This window comes from Anas platyrhynchos, chromosome 2, assembly GCF_047663525.1.
Source record: "Anas platyrhynchos isolate ZD024472 breed Pekin duck chromosome 2, IASCAAS_PekinDuck_T2T, whole genome shotgun sequence".
NCBI classification, from domain to species: Eukaryota; Metazoa; Chordata; class Aves; order Anseriformes; family Anatidae; genus Anas; species Anas platyrhynchos.
Genome location: NC_092588.1, coordinates 2,723,487 through 2,739,455, shown reverse-complemented (window position 1 = coordinate 2,739,455; position 15,969 = coordinate 2,723,487). Strand labels below are relative to the sequence as shown.

The following is a 15,969-nucleotide window of genomic DNA, read 5'->3' as shown; positions in this document are numbered from 1 at the left end:
ATGCAGCCACTTGCACACCTCAAAATCTATGCAAACTGCTTCTTCTATCCTTCTACAACTGCCTGCATGACTCTCATTACCTTCAGTCACACCAGAAGTTACTAAAGGTGCTCATGAATCCCAACCATAAATACCCAGGTCTAACAGAGAAAATTCAGGGGAGATTTGCAATATGCACATCCTAACATCCAATCTAAAATCCCTCCTTGCTCCTAAATGCTTTCCATCCAGACTAAATCGCCCTAATCCCCAATCTACCTGCTTACATCTGTCGAGTCCTTCCTCACTGTTGATCTTTCATCCCTGCCCACTTCTAGCTGCCAGCATCTGTCTCCAAGCAAACATCAGCGTGGAAAAAGAGAGAGTTAGCAATGACATCTCTGGAGTGACAGCCCAGATAAAAGCTTTATTCTTCCCTTTCTGTTCAGCCCAACTTCTTTTTGTGTCACGTACATGTTGGTGTCAGCTGTGTCCACCCCTCATAATGGATAGAGGTGAGTTTGTGTACTTTCTGCAGAAAAATACATCCTTACCTTTAGGTTTCAGAACAGCTATCCACCAGCATGGTATTTCAGTACCGACATAAATCTTCATTCCCCATTTTGCTGGCAGGAGCAAATATTAAAACTCCAGTTGGGTCTTCAAAAAAAAAAAAAAAAAGGCATATACACGGAGAGAGGAGGATAAGGTGTGTTCTAATAGATTAGGACAGACATATTCTCCATCCTTAAAATTTTAAAATTTTAATTAATTGGGTAATACGAAGCAGCAGGAAGGGAATGGGATAAGAATACAGGTAAATTGAGAGATTTGCACAAGAGCAATAGCAGATGTGGTCAAGACTCGGAAGCTCATAACTTCAAGTCCAGAACATCAAAATTTAAAAAGGTTTTCCCCTCATGTCAAAAAAAAGTGTTCCTTGTTCAGTATTGAAAGCCAGTGGTCTGCAGCTCCCAGGCTCAGTATTTTGGACAGGAAAGAAATAGGAATCTGCTTGTCAAATGGAGATTATTTCCAGCATGTGAAATATTACACTAGATTGACTGTTAGGTACCAACTAAGTCTAAAACAAATTTGTGGTTTTCCACTATAAAATGCATACCGTAGCTCTCTATTATAGAGAGGTAAATAATGACATAACCTTATTTTTAAGAGAAGAGCTGATGAGAAACCTTTCCAACAGGGTTTTCTGTGGGGTATGCACGGACGTACTGGTCATGTTCAGGTGCCTTGTCCATCTGTCCATCCACCTGTCTGTCCATCCACGCTCACTTGCTCAGTGGGACTTTTTGCTGGATAACAGCACCATCATTACCAATTACATGCCTTTTTTATTCCCCTTCTTTTTTTTTTCCCCTAACACTAGACATAAGTACACTCCAACCTGGCAAATACGCCGAGCTTCATCTCACCCAGTGCACTCTGCAGCACCCACTTTCCATATTACAACAGCACAGGTAGCACAGGTCAAGTTTTCCCTTTTTAAACTTTACCCCAGGGTTCAGATTATTTGGATTTGATCACTCTCACTGCCAGAACCCCAGACAGAAATTCTGCAATAATAAAAAAGATGTCCCTGAAGCAACACTGCTTTAACAGAATATTATTAGCCGGATATAAAGTTTGCTTTGCAGCCCACAATCAGAGTTTAGCAGTTCACAACCAGCAAGGCACAGTGGAGGTAAATGCGTGGACCCGATGCCTGCCCCAGCAGAGCTCAAAGAGAAACGCTGAGGTAGCATCACCTCATCTGTGCTAACAACCTGCGCTGTGCAAATGTCTGATTCACACCCGGGAAATGTCTGGGACCAAGCAAAACCATGCCAGGTGCTATTTTAGCTCTCCTTTCAACGCTCAGTAATTTCCATTCCCAAATTTGCTGGGGCTGCTACAGCAGCAACAGAGGAGACAGAAGAAACACGTGGTCACCCCTTGCACATTCATGTCCTTGTGCTGACCCAACCTAAGACAGGTCAAGCCGAATTGCATTCCAACCTCACTTGGTTTCCTGATGTGAACATACAAATGAGAAATGGAAAGACCTTCTAGCAAGCTGTAAGGGCAGCAAGAGCTGCCAGCACCTTCCAGAGAACAGGACAAGGAATGCAATGAGTGGATAAACCTGTGCCATCAGTGCCAACCTGCTCCTGGATGCCACTTTTCCAGTGGGATTTCCATCAGGTACAGACAAACTAACATAAAAGGTCACTGGAGGAATCTGCTGCTGCACACAATTCCATTCCAGCTGGGTGTCCTGCTTCAGGAAGACTTATTTGGAGGCAGAGTGCAAGAGAAATGGTTTCTGATCCAAGCATCTGATATTGCCAAGACACAAAATAGAGGCAAAGCACAGGGTGCAAAAGCAGAGCTACCCCAGAAAATATGAGGAAGGTTCAGAATGCTTGCAAGAATTTAGTAATGTAGCCAAGCAGTCACTTATGGCTTGTTGGACAAGGGCTCTACAGCAAAGACCACTCTGCTTTCCTAAGTAGAGCCATGATTTTGAGAGAGCTGGCAAACATGAATTAGATTGCACTGACAGGATTAGAGAAATCTCAGGAGCATCAGTATCTTCTTCAGGTCTGAACAGCTTAAACAAGAACAACTACAAACTTTCTGCAAAGTGACAGTTAAGGGAGAATGTTTAATTGTAAAGAAATGCAAGTTTTAATATTTTTTTCTTTGCTTTTGTTGTGACACAAGTTAAAAAAAAAATGGTTCCTGGCTCTGCCAGAGCAACCAGAAGCAGAAGCACTGAGCTGTATTAATCTGAGGAGCTGAAACTAAAGCACAGGACAATCCTCTGCTCCAACATGGAAATGAATTCACCTGGAAAGATGTCCCAAGAGGACAGGCTCGTGGCCAGGCACCCACTAAAGGAACCACCAGCACCTTCATCCTGCTCTGCATTCTCCACCAAGGTACCTACACCCATACGATGAACACACCAAGGGGAGAACATCTTCTTCAACTACTTCTAATTTGGCTGTAATCAAGTGGAAAATGGAGCAAGCTATTCTGAGAGGATGAGATGTTTAAATGCATTTCCAGCTGAACGCTGCCTGAGGACAAGATTGCGTGTTTGTTTTCTGGTTTTCCACTAAAGATTGGGAGCACCGGGATGATTTTCACATGGTTAAAATAAAACGGCTTTGCATAGTGAAGACTCGCAAATAAAAAAGCTAGACAAAAAAAAAAAAAAGTTTATCTTTACCCAGGAGTTTGTTTCTATTTTGTTTTGTTTCAACTGCTATGAGCTGGTCAAAGATTTCATTATTTACTTATTTATTTCAATGATGCTTTCTGGTTTTGCTAGTTATTTAAATAAATACATAACCACCTAGCTTCCCTGATATACCAAGATTAGAGTGAAACATTTATTATAATGTTAAAATTGCCAGAAGGGATAGGGCAGAGGTTTTCAAAACAAGCAGCTTCAAAGTTAATTCGTGTATCAAAGTTAATTCTCCTGGCAATTTGTTTTGCTATAAAACATGTTGTTCATTATTCTTTAATATGTTTTCATATGTTTTGGCTTATTAATTCATTAAATCATTGCTGAGATCTATAAGAAGTGGGTGTAAAACAGAGAATATCCCCTACATTGCCTCAAACTGGACTAAGGAAACAAATGTATAATGTTGGGAATATTGCACAATAGCAAAGAAACAATACAAAACACTTCCTCTGTAGATGTTGTATGAGGGATCTTAAAGTTGTCTTGTGGGAGAGATCATCTTACGATTTTGAGTATTGTTTGCATCTAGATTTGGACCAGCACTTCATTTCAGGCCAATTAATGATTTGACTAATATGACACTTGAGCCCTCCAGATGTCTGCGTCCCTGTAAATTCAAGAAAATATGACAGGACCCAAGACTCAGAAGTGAAAATCAATCATTAAGACTCGCACAAACTTTTTAGACAGCATTTGACAAGCCATTTTATTTTCAGTCTTGTGTAAAATAGAAGACATACCACCTTCTTTACAGACCAGTGAGTTAATTGGTGAGTAATATTTGTGAATTATCTACAAATGGCAAAAAAAGGTGATGATTTTAACTGTCCTTTCATTCTATTCTTGATGGGACTCCATCTCAAACACACACTATGGTTATATCACTGGACATGACCAAGTCACAATGCAATCATTCAGATTTAAAGGCTTTAACTTTAGTGGAAACAAACAAACAAACAAACAAAAAACCTTTAATGTTGCATCAATCTAAAGTGCTGAGTTCTATAAAATAAAACTAAAACATGCCAAGACTTTATTCTTGCTTTGTTCCACCACTGTTAACTCTTTCTTCATACAATACTTTATACCAAGGAAGCTGAAGCTCATGGTTGGGTTCCTCATTGCTCCAGCGAGGAACATGCTATGAGCAGATTTCCATCATCTCCCACACCCTCTGGATTGCTCTGTACGCTGCAGCAATGAGATATTTCAGTGTTCCTTTAACAAAGCACTGCAGGTATTGAAAGTCACTTGGGAAGTTCGTGCTAAAACAAAACCGTGCTCAGGTCCCAATAAAGCAGAAGCATTAACCACCTGCCTTCTGTTAATTGACCTCGGGGACTCGTTGCGTGTTTAGGAATCCAAGTGCTTCAGCACGCTGCAGGTTCGAGATGCGGTGGATTCCTTCCCACGTTCTGCCATCAGACCTCAACCTACCCCAGGAGGGAGCAAAGGAACACGTGGTGGTCAGGCCACAACGCTGGTTCGTACACCTGGCTTTGAGTTTGGTCTCCAGAACATCCACTCCAGCTTTGGCCATCAGTCCTGGGTCTCCATCAGAGCTCCTGCCCCATCCCCACCCCACCAAAGTGCCTACAACCGATGTGAGCACCTCCTGCCCATGCAGCACTGTGACTTCAGCATCCTGGAGGCAACCATGACCCTCAAGGTGTATTTTCTTCTGAACCACTTTCCAAAACTGCCAGGGAAAGAGCAAAACACGATTGGACGGGCACAGAGAGGACAGCGGGATGGCCCAACCACTTGACGGGAGGGCATAGTAAATTATAGACCCAATTCCTGGAAAAATATTAGCAGAAATTATATAACAATGAATTGCTAAGTATCACGATGATAATTAGGTGATAAATACCCAGCAAATGCTGCCAAGAACAAGGTGCACAGCCCAATCTAATTTCGTTCTCTGACAAGACAGCCAGCCTAGCAGAGAAGCAGGGAGCCGCATGTGCGATATATCTTGAGTACAACCCTGGCCAGTGTCCCGCATGAGATCTTCACGAGCAACCAACCAAAGAAAAAATAGTCTAGATGCAGTCACAGCAAAATTAAGCACTGACCCAATGGTCCCGTGAGCACACCTGGAAACATTACACCCCTGGAACATGAAATGACCTGTTCAAATCTGTCCTGTAATGGCCAGTGCACAGTAAGGTTAATAAAAACAGTATTAAAAAAAAAACCTGGCTTGTGGCATTTAGATTCAAGCCATTTGAATTCCCTGACCTCTGTGCCTCCCTGCACACAGCAGATTTTGTTCATTCTCCCCAGAAAAAGCCTGTTTTCAGAAGGATGGGTCTAATATGGCAGATGTTGCACACTTGAGAATTCAGAATTTAATTCCTACTGCTGCACGGCATTTAATCTCCATTTATTTCAGGTATCACACATTACTTTAAAAAAAATCTTTTGAAACACTTTTTTTTTTTTTTTTTTTCATTCTCAGGTTTAAATCCCGGATATCCAGCAAAACCATTAAAAGCAGAATTTCAACCAGAGGTGCCCAACACCCAACTCTAACTCCCCATAAAGCTGCCTCTGGGATTCCTCCATAAAATTCTGCAAACTGACCCTGTGGATCTCGTTAATTAGGATGGTTAACAAGGGCGACTGCCACAATGCCCAACAATAAGCTGGATCTCCATCCATCATCGTGGCAGCCCGGGGCCAGGGGAAGCGTTGCTGTCATTCTCATTTCCTCCATGGAGGAAATACAGCCAAGACAGACAGGTAAAGGCCACCCTCCTGGTAGTTATGTCTGTTTTTTTATTTTTAAAAAGCAAAACCTGAGGCCTCCTTGTTCTCTTTCATGAAATTAAAGGGTTCAGAAACCAAATCCCTGGTGATTTCTACTTTTTCCCCATCCCACTGTCTGACCACGTGCTATGAAGAGCCTCCTGCTCCTGAGGTGAGCCGGGGCCACCGAAACCTGGTTGTAACTTCCATTTATTGCATTATTCAGTTTATTACAGAAAACCTATTAAGCAGCAGCATCCCCATCACTTCTGTTGTTGAAAGATCCCAGGGTTTTCTCTTCTGTGCCCGAACATTTTCTGCTGAACCACATGCTACAGCACCTATCTGCAGGGATGCTGGTACTTTTTATTTATTTGTTTACTGGATAGAGCAAGAAGAAGAGTTTCAGAGCACACACCGAACGCGTCCATCGAGGTCTGCCCTGCTGTGAGCAGACATCCATACGGCAGCAGGAAGGCCACGGTCTTTTGTTCCAGCCATACCATGAGGTAATGCAGAGAGCAGTTTTTCTTAGCAAGGCAGTCATCCATCTTTGGGAAGCAGGAGGCATACGATGAGCTCTGTGTTGACCCTCTCCTGACACTTAATGACAATATTTGGGGATACTACAAGAGAAAACACTTGGTGTGTGCTACTCAGTCTCCCACGGCGAAGGGGCGTGGAGAGTTATTTAGGCTGAGATAGCTCATCTCTGGTTCAGACACACAGAAAAGAGAAAAGTTTCTTTGAGTTGCCCTTGGCCAAGGATACCAGCCTATTTCTTTTCAGAAATGCCCTTCTGCGATGGAATACAGCAAAGTGATGAAGTGCCTGCTCCAGCCTTGCAATCCCTTCCATAGCCAAGGGTCCCAGGTGGTGTTGAACAACTCCGTGACCAAGTTTTGCTCACCAGGAAAATCAGCCCTGGAGGACCTGGAAGACTTGGCCGTTGCATCACCACCCAAGGCCATGTGTGCGTGCACAGAGGGGAAGTTTCTCACCTCTGAGATGTGAGCTTACACATTAAAAGGCTCTGGACAGGCAGCTGAAATGGTTTCAAAATCATGGTCTTAAGAAAGCTGATGTTTCTATGTCAGCTACTTTTTTGCAATCCACCGAGGGTTGTTCAAACGACGGGCAAGCTGGGCTTGATGTGGCACCTCATCAAATACTTAGGAACTGCAAACATCTTGAATTATTCTCTGTATTTGCATTAAAAATAGTGATCATTTCGTACAGCACTGTAAGTATTCGTGTGTTTTGGGTGTTGTTTGTTTTTTTTAATCCCAAACCACAATGTACTGAGATCCATCTTTTGCCTATTCCAGATTTTGATTCTCTTTTTGTATGGTTCTTTCGTTGTGCCCAAGCATCCCATTCTTCCTTGCTTTTATGCCTTTAATTTTGCCTTGTAGGACTGCCTAAAAATCACTATTTAAAACTGAACAGTCAACTCACACTTCATTCAATACCCTCTCCCTCTTCAAAGGGAAAAAAAGAAAAAAGATAATTGCACCAAAACTCGTAAGAAAACACAAAACCACGAGAAACCTTTATGCTTCTTTTATAGATCCATCCAGGGGGAACAGCTATTTGCAAAACAATGAAACATTTCCCGAAGAATATTTGCAACCTTGACAACTTGGAAACCAAGTCAGGCTGCCTTAATGAACAGCACTGCTGAAACCAAAGGCAACGTAAGAGAAGAGTGATGGTGATGCTTTTCCCAGGTTCAAAGCAGTAACAGACCGTGCTAGCAGTAACTTTGCCATGCTACAACGTCCCCTTTCCTGATGCTTCTGCAAAGGTCTGAACCCTCAGCTGTGTCTTTGTACCCTCACCCTGCTGTGCAAGCCAGACCCAGGACCAAAACTAAACAGAAAAATATGCTCCAGCTCACAGGGCTTGCTGAAAGTCAGGCTGCATTAAACCAGATCTGGCCCTACAGCAGCTCCCTATCTGGACCAGGACGTGGTGCAGTTGGAGATGTGGCCTTAACTGCCCATGCCCACATGGGCTGGCTTCCATCCTTCTCTAACAGTAGCTCAGAGGTGGGCAGGATGAGACCTCCTTCCTTTCCACCTCCAAGCACGAGCCAGCCCTGAATCAACAGGGAAAATGGCACACTTGCAGTGCCTAACACTAATTATTCTACCTACCATTCTTCTGGCAAAGGATGCCTCCTACAAGAAGAGGCCACAGTAGATCCAATGCCTTCGACACACCAAAGCAGGAGGTTATAATCATTAGCTGAGCCCTGTGTTACGGCAGTTACACTAGGAACACGCTTTTATGAAGCACGGCTTTGCCCTGTGCAGTGGAGACCATTTCATATACACAGGCTGACATCTGGATGCTTTTTTTCTTTCTACTTTAGCATTCCTGGAGTCTTTTGTGGGAAGGAGGGAACAGATAAAGGAAGTATGTCTGGCGTTCACTTAAAAACACCCCACAAAACCAGAATCTGCATTCATTTGCAAGTCGCTGTTTATGGTTTCAGCATTTCCTGAGCAAGCTTTTATCCCCTGTTGCCATGCTGGAGCACATTTTGCAGATTAAAGCAGCCTCCCCAGCAGTTAAGTTGTGCCCTGTGGAATCACAACCCTCTTCCCATTGCACTTCAGTCCATCTACTCCCATCATCAGAGCACCTACAACTAGCCAGAGAACTGTTTGGACGAAATTCTGATGAGGATAGACACAAACAGGTATAGAAAATGTGTTAAATTTATTTTCTTAATCCCTCAAAACACCTCCAAAATCTTCATCAGTATCGCTTTTCCATGGCAATTGGCAAGATACACTGAAACCTCAAGACCTGAGCATGGTCAGATGTTGTGCCTCATTACACAAATCAAACCCAACAAAAGTTTGGTTTTCACCAAATCCGGATCAGAAACAACCTCTGGAGATAGTCTGATATGTATACAACAGCCACACTGAACTTCATTCAGTAAAAACCTCATTTTTTTAAAAAAGAGGAAGTCTGGTAGAATGAATTACAGCAGGGGATCAGTACTTTACCAAGAGGTTGATAGCCTTGTCTCGAAGGGCCTCCAAATGGGTTCCTCCCAAATCCACTCCCATCAATGGATCCATAAGACATTTTCTAGATAGCAACGGATGCAGGGTTGTACTTTAAACCTAAGAAAACAGAGAAAAAGACAAATACAACACTGTTATAAGTCAGTTAAATCACACTACTCTACGTGGAGGAGGGAAGGCAAATGAAAAACCAAGGGCCTATCTCCAAACTTCAGGATTCCCAATCACAAAACAAAACACTAAAATCCAGGTTTCCTGGACTACAGATGATCTTGGGGGTGACCAAGTCATTAGATCTCTCTCAACCTTACTTTCTCCAGTAATAAAGGGCAACGATTTATCTGTTTCAGCCATGTCAAGACTAATTCCTCGCTGTTCACAAAGTGCTTTGAGATCTAGAGATGGTAGGCATAGACTAGGCACTTGATCAAAACCAGGTAATGCTGTCTTCTGGAACATTATTGCTACAGAGCTGGTGAGGAGTCTATCCATCATACCACAGTCTCGATTAGCTCTCAAAAGAGACAGCTTGCCGCTGCATTGTTAGTTCCTGGACCTCTAGTATAAATATTTGAGCCAGGGTTATTTTTCCTTACTGGTTTAAAAAAGAAGAAAGGAAAAAAAAAAGGAAAAAAAAAAAAACAACAAAACAAAACAAAAAAAAAAAAAGCAGAAGCAGCGGTAGAAGCAGCAGATTGAAATCAGAAAAGCACTGGCCGAGGAAGGCTTCTCCCCCTGTTCCACTTCACTGTCTGCAGGCCTTGTCTCACCATGAGCCACAGACACCCTCGAGCAAAACATCAGGGTTCCACAACTTTAATATTAAATGTAGCCCAACACTAAGGCATGAAGGTGACAACAGCAAAGGAAGAAAACAGATAGATGTGCCACAACAGAAAGGGCATGATGCAGGACCAAACCCAGCTGCCACTTCCTTTTATCAAGGCTGGGAAAAAATGCCCCAAATAGGGAAAATCAGGAGGAAGAAGGTAGGGACTTAGTCAACAAAAAAGGGCCCCTCCCGCACTTCATTCTCATTTTTAATTTCAGAGTTTCATAATTTTTAATAAATAAATAAATATATAGATAGCTAAAAACTAACAATACTGCTGAGAAGAGCCAGACAGAGGATCTATAGGACTAAAAGAAGTCACTCACAATCCTCTCTTAATTGGGAAAGAAACCTAAAAGAGGGTGAAAGTGCATTTGCCTTGAGAGAACACGGGGTGGGAGCTGGATGTACCAACCAGCTAAATATGTTAAAAGTGGAGCAAATCCAGAGCACAGCTTCCCACCCAGCCTCAGTGCACTGCATACACGTAATTGGGATCCGAGGGTGCCGGTACCTCTAGCACATAAATCCTACAGTTTAGGAAAACAGCCTTCAGTCAGCAATCGAAGTAAACAAGAGCAAAAGTTAAAAGAAACCACCTGCGAACCAAGGGTTACCAAGACACTAAACAACACAATAGCCAATCATGTCAAGAAGGTAAAACCATGTTGGTGGTTTTATCTAGCCAGGTAGCTGAGCTGCACCACAGCTGCTCTGTCATTCCCTATCCTCAAAGCGAAAAGGGAGAAAATGCAATAGGAAGGGCTAAAGGGTTGAGATGAGGACAAGGAGAGCAGTCACCAGTTATTGTGACAGGCTAAACAGACTCAGAATACGGAGATTAATGTCTTTTATTGCTTATGACTAACAGGCTAGAGCAATGAGAAACTAAAAGCAAACTAAAAACACTTTCCCCCCTTTCTTTCCTCTTCCACCTCCTCTTCCCAAGCAGTGCAGGGGAATGGGGAATGGGGCTGCAGCCAGTCCCTGACGTTTCATCTCCGCTGCTCCTTCATGGTGTGGGCTGCCCACAGGCAGCAGCTCTTCAGGAACTGCTCCCACACGGCTCTGTCCCACGGGGTCCATCCCCCAGGAGCAAACTGCTCCACCACGGGTCCCCCACAGGCTGCAGCTCCAGCCCGGGGCCTGCTCCTGCGGGGGCTTTCCATGGGCCGCAGCCTCCTCCAGGCCACATCCACCTGCTCCACCGGGGGCTCCTCCACCCATGGGGGGGCTGCAGCGTGGAGATCTGCTCCATGTGGGACCCATGGGCTGCAGGGGGACAGCCTGCTCCACCAGGGGCCTCTCCACAGGCTGCAGGGGAACTTATTCTGTGATGGACTTGGGAACATATCCTGCCTCTGCCAGGTCTCTTGTCAGCCCACAGCTACAACACTAACACAACCTCCACCGCAAATTGCATCCAAGACCTAGCAAGACCCTTACCTTCCACCTGGGAAAACAAGGGCACACAACAGACAGTTACAGGAACAATTTTGGGCAGGGATAAGGTGTTATTTGCTTTCTCTCTCAGTGCGGCTACAGATTAAACGTGCTATAAGCAGGGAAGGGGAACAATCAAATGGTTGGAAAACTGCCTCTACACAGAGGTTGATCCTGACCTATCCTTCCTTTTTACAGATGCACAAGGGGAAGCATATGGTGCCACAGCTTCCCCAAGGTCACATACAACAAATGTGGAGCAAAAGTCTACATCGTGTTGTAAGATGACTTGATTACAACTGGGCAAGCGTTCGTTGGCAAACAGTGAATGTGTCTATTTTTTCCCCAACAGAGTGGCGTGAAAGGGGGAGAGGAGGAAGGCATTTACAGCACTCCAAATGTTTCATGTTGATTTTTCATTTTCAAAGCATGTTTCCATTTTAAAACTTTTTTCTCCACGAAAAGGGAGAAAAAAGGAAAGAATTGAAAACAAAATATTTTGTTTTCATTTAACCAACCTTTTTAGAAACAACCACCTCCCACCCCATCCTACTAAGCCATTGAAATATCCCTTATTCACACAGCTCCAGAACCGCACTCCTACCCCATAGTACAGTATTCACAGAAAAATTTGAGAGCTGATCTGTACACCTTCCTTTTGATTGGCAATAAAAGCATTTCCCTCCCCATCCCCATGGCACCTCTCGATTCTTTTGTCTACAGCTCCTCAGGGAGGCTTGTCCAACTTACTGTGACAGGCAGGTGACTTGCTGTGAAGGCAGTTCATGCAAATTGGAACAAGCATTGCCTAACATACTAGATACAGAAAAAAAGGGAAAAAATAAGAGACTTGATCACAGCTTTATCCCATAACCTACAATGGGAATGAAAGAACCACACCCAAGCCAGACCAAAAGATGTGCATTTTAATTACATGCAACCATTTATTGCTGTCCATGTCCTGTAGAAATCAATCACTCCATATATTAGAAGGACACATGACCCCAAGGAATGGGTTGGTCTTTGTTTCATGGGCTGGGAAAACTACTACCAGCAGGCAAACTTATTTAAGGAGTTTCCCTATGTTCTTCATTTACCAGGACATTCAGGTGGCCAGCATTAGTAACAGAAGACAAAAAATAAATGGGGAGAAGATTTCAGCATGGAAGAGAAAAATAGGTTATAAAGCACTGTAAGCAACTTAGATGTTTGTTTTTTATTATTATTTTTATTACTTTTTAATTTTCTTTTAAGTTAGGAGGTGCAAGACCAGCTTATGCTGGACAGATGAGCCTTCAAAGCAGATGCGAAGATACAGAAACACAGAAATGGGACATGGTAATAAAGAAAAGATAGGACAGAAAATAAATACTGAACTGCTTTTTCAGTAGGTCAGATCAATGTTTGCTACTGAACCGTCGGCCCCTCAGTACACAGATGACTTGGGGTGGGTAGGAGGGAGCTCTTCGTTAAGTTGTAGCTTCCCAGTTTCATCCTGGAAGAAAAAAAAGCTGAGCTCTCCAGTTTGCTCTTGGTTTTTTACATCTGTCATCAGGTGGATGAGTCTACAAACGTGTTTCTCATGAGGCACCAAGTGTGTCTTTTAGCCTATCTTTGCCTGAGGAATGCCACAGTTGCCACAAAGCGGCATGTTTCTATTTATTACTCAGCTCTGAAATACTAAAATCACGTAGTTTGGATAATAAATGCCTGGCATGAATGAGTGCTGGAGGTGGTGAGAGCAGCAGCACTCCAGCTCGACCACCACTTTGACGATGAAGAAGTGCTTTTGGGGGGGCTTCAGAAGTGATTCGTGATGACAAAACCTCCTTTTCTCGATGACCAACTAAAGAGACATTTTCTGAAGTTTTTAATCCAGATAAAATCCTGTTATCAAGCAGCCTGACTTTCTTCCTAAAGAGAGCAGATCATCTGACACAAAACATCTTTACACATCAACCCCTGCAGACTCTGGTCAGACCAGGTCACCTCTTACCAGAAGAGACTTTGAGGCTTCAGTTAATAAAGGATCAGCCCCGGCCACTCTTTCAAGAGCTGCATCTTCTCACCTCTTGAACTTTGCTGTTTGATCTCTCTGCTGCCTCTTAACCTTCCCTCAGATGAACTGAACAGATTGATCCCCTTTCATTTCTCGTTAGGAGACTTGTTTACCAGCACACACAAATCACAACAAGAAAGGAGAATACTTAGTATTGGTTTACTTTCCATACAGCTGCCTTAGTTTCCCTGTCTGTAAAATGGATGGCCAGATGTAGGGCCCTCCTTTTTGCAGGGTACCAGAATTAACCTGATTAATATCAAAGGTTTGGGTTTCTTTCTTGCCTTTTTTTTTTTTCTTGATGCCACAAGACAGAAAGACATTTACAAACTCCTGTATTTTCAAAACTCCTCTAATGGTTTGTTCCCCGCACTTGACTCTGTCACTCACATCACAGACACGCCACTTTCCAGCTTCTGCAGCTTCTGTCTTGTTCACCTGGAAAAAATGCCTCTCTCCTTTTTCTCAGAGAGCCTGAATTTATGAACAAGCTCTACTGCCAAAGCATTTTTTTATAGTTTTAACACTGAATTGGTGTAATTGCACAAATCCCCAAGTGTTTACTGAGCCTTGTAACATGACCGGTAGAGGTCAATCAGAATAGCTGTAGGGAATGACTTTCTTCTTTTTCAGGCTGTGGCTTTGAGGTAATTTATGCTCTTCTAGATCTTCTTTGATGCTTGTAATATTAACGTTGCGTTCTCAGGTGGCTTTGGGCAGGCAAGGCGAGGACACAGCACTCCGAAGCTGAGGAAATGACTGGCAGGGAAGTGGTCCAGGATGATGCCCTACGTGCAGCAGGGCAGGGGAGGCAGCTCTCCAGGCAACGATACACGTTTTCCTTCCACTTTGCTTCCTAAGGAAGGTTTAATGCTGATGGAAGGCCCTTGGAGACTGAAGTCATCTCTGCCACCATGCCCTGAGGAGCAAGCTGTCTAGCCCAGGTTGACATGGCACAAAATAATGCAACAACATCATCCAAATAAAACCAAAAAAAAAAAAAAAAAAAGCCAGGAATATATATATTTATCATCAGACCTTGTACAAATTGATTTGGCTTCCAGAAGCTTCTAGAGACACATATGTAGTACTTGACAGGCACAACGTCACTTATGACTGTAAACAACCCGATTCAATACACTGAAGCACACTCCTGCCTACCCTCCTCCAGCTGAAGTGTACTACAGAGCGAACGCCCACAGCCTTAAGGCTTTGTGGAGTAGGTGCAAAGTAAAAACAGCTCTGATTATCTAAGAAACAAGCTGCTTTTGCTCTTCTGGAGATTTGCTAAGAAACAATGAGAAAAATCCCTTTTTTTTTTCTTTTTCCCCCATTTTTCTTTGTCAAAGCCTTATTTCAGGAAACCATCTGATTACTTTTAGACAGATCTGTTTTGTTCTTTTTTCTTCCCTGCAGTATAGCTGCCATCATACATGTCTCCAGAAGCACAGCAGTTTGTCTCGGGAATAGATCCTATCAGGACAGACTGTGAAGTCGGAGATAGCAGGATAAGAACAGCCCTGGAGTTTTACGGAGATACATACTGAGAAATATATACAGAGAAAGTCAGGCAGCTCACTGTCCTACTAATTTGGATGACACTGAGGGCTGTGGCTGGCCTCAGCACATTTGATTAAACTGTGTTTAATCTCATTTTTCCACCAGCCCCATGGCACTACGCAGAGCCAACATGACCTGCTTCTACCTAACCCCTTCTTTCATCAGTTGGTTACCTCCATTATGTGCAACAACTGCACCCATCAGGTACACCAGACCCCTTTTTGTTAATCACAAGTCACCTCCATCCCCTCACGAAGGTGTAACGTAAGACCTCCTGTTGATGTTAGGGGACTTCAGATCTGATGGACCATCACACAACAGAAAGGAGAAGAAAATCATAAGCAACAGAGATGGGAAGGAATGAATGCTTGTAAATCATCTGTATTCATTTCGCATCGCACAACTGTCTGTGCATCGCAGACAGGAAGAAGAGAGGTAAGACAAGCAATCTGGAAGCCTGTGGTGCTTCTTTCAAGTCAGTCCCAGTTGCCACTTCAATAGGCAGTCTTCTTCCACATCGACCCTACTGCATGTCTTCTCACAAAAGAATCGAAGACAGTCTTCAAATCTTGCTGAGAGGCACCAGAGACAGGTTGGCCGTAGGCAAATGCCAAGAATAAGGGCTAGAGGTATATTCTGTTTAACTTGGGAACCTCAGATTCATAGACCTCCCATTTCAGCTAAATAAACTTCTTGAGAGCAGAAGTAGCTGGTTAGGGCTGTGAGAGAAAGTCTTCCATCAAAAGGATCACAAATGCCACGGAAAGATGGATGCCTTCTATCTTCAAAGCAAAAGGCAGTACACACTGAAACACATTGGTTCCCAGGAGCAGCAGCAGAGCGTGATAAATGACAAAACGACTGCACTAGCAAGGTCAAACCCTCAGGACCCAAATTTCTTTTCACCCGGAGAAACAATCAGGCCTCTGTGATACGGAGGTATTTAGATCGAGAGAGAAGAAGGAAGACCAAAGATGTTTTGGAGTCTACTGCCACTGACTTGTATGTAATGTTTTCTTCTGTTTATCTTCAGGCTAAA

The 15,969-nt window shown here is 43.4% G+C and overlaps 1 protein-coding gene across 4 annotated transcripts in view; it reads right to left on the bottom strand.

Moving 5' to 3' along the window:
- TSNARE1 (t-SNARE domain containing 1) overlaps positions 1-15,969 on the bottom strand; it is a 448,956-nt gene that overhangs the window by 343,881 nt on the left and 89,106 nt on the right. For all 4 annotated transcript variants that reach the window (XR_011807322.1, XM_038174847.2, XM_038174848.2 and 1 more), the window contains one exon: positions 9,016-9,135. Coding sequence is in view for 3 of the 4 variants with exons in the window: in XM_038174847.2 (XP_038030775.1) it covers positions 9,016-9,097 (82 nt within the window). In the remaining variant the exon portion in view is untranslated. The remainder of the gene's footprint in view (positions 1-9,015; positions 9,136-15,969) is intronic.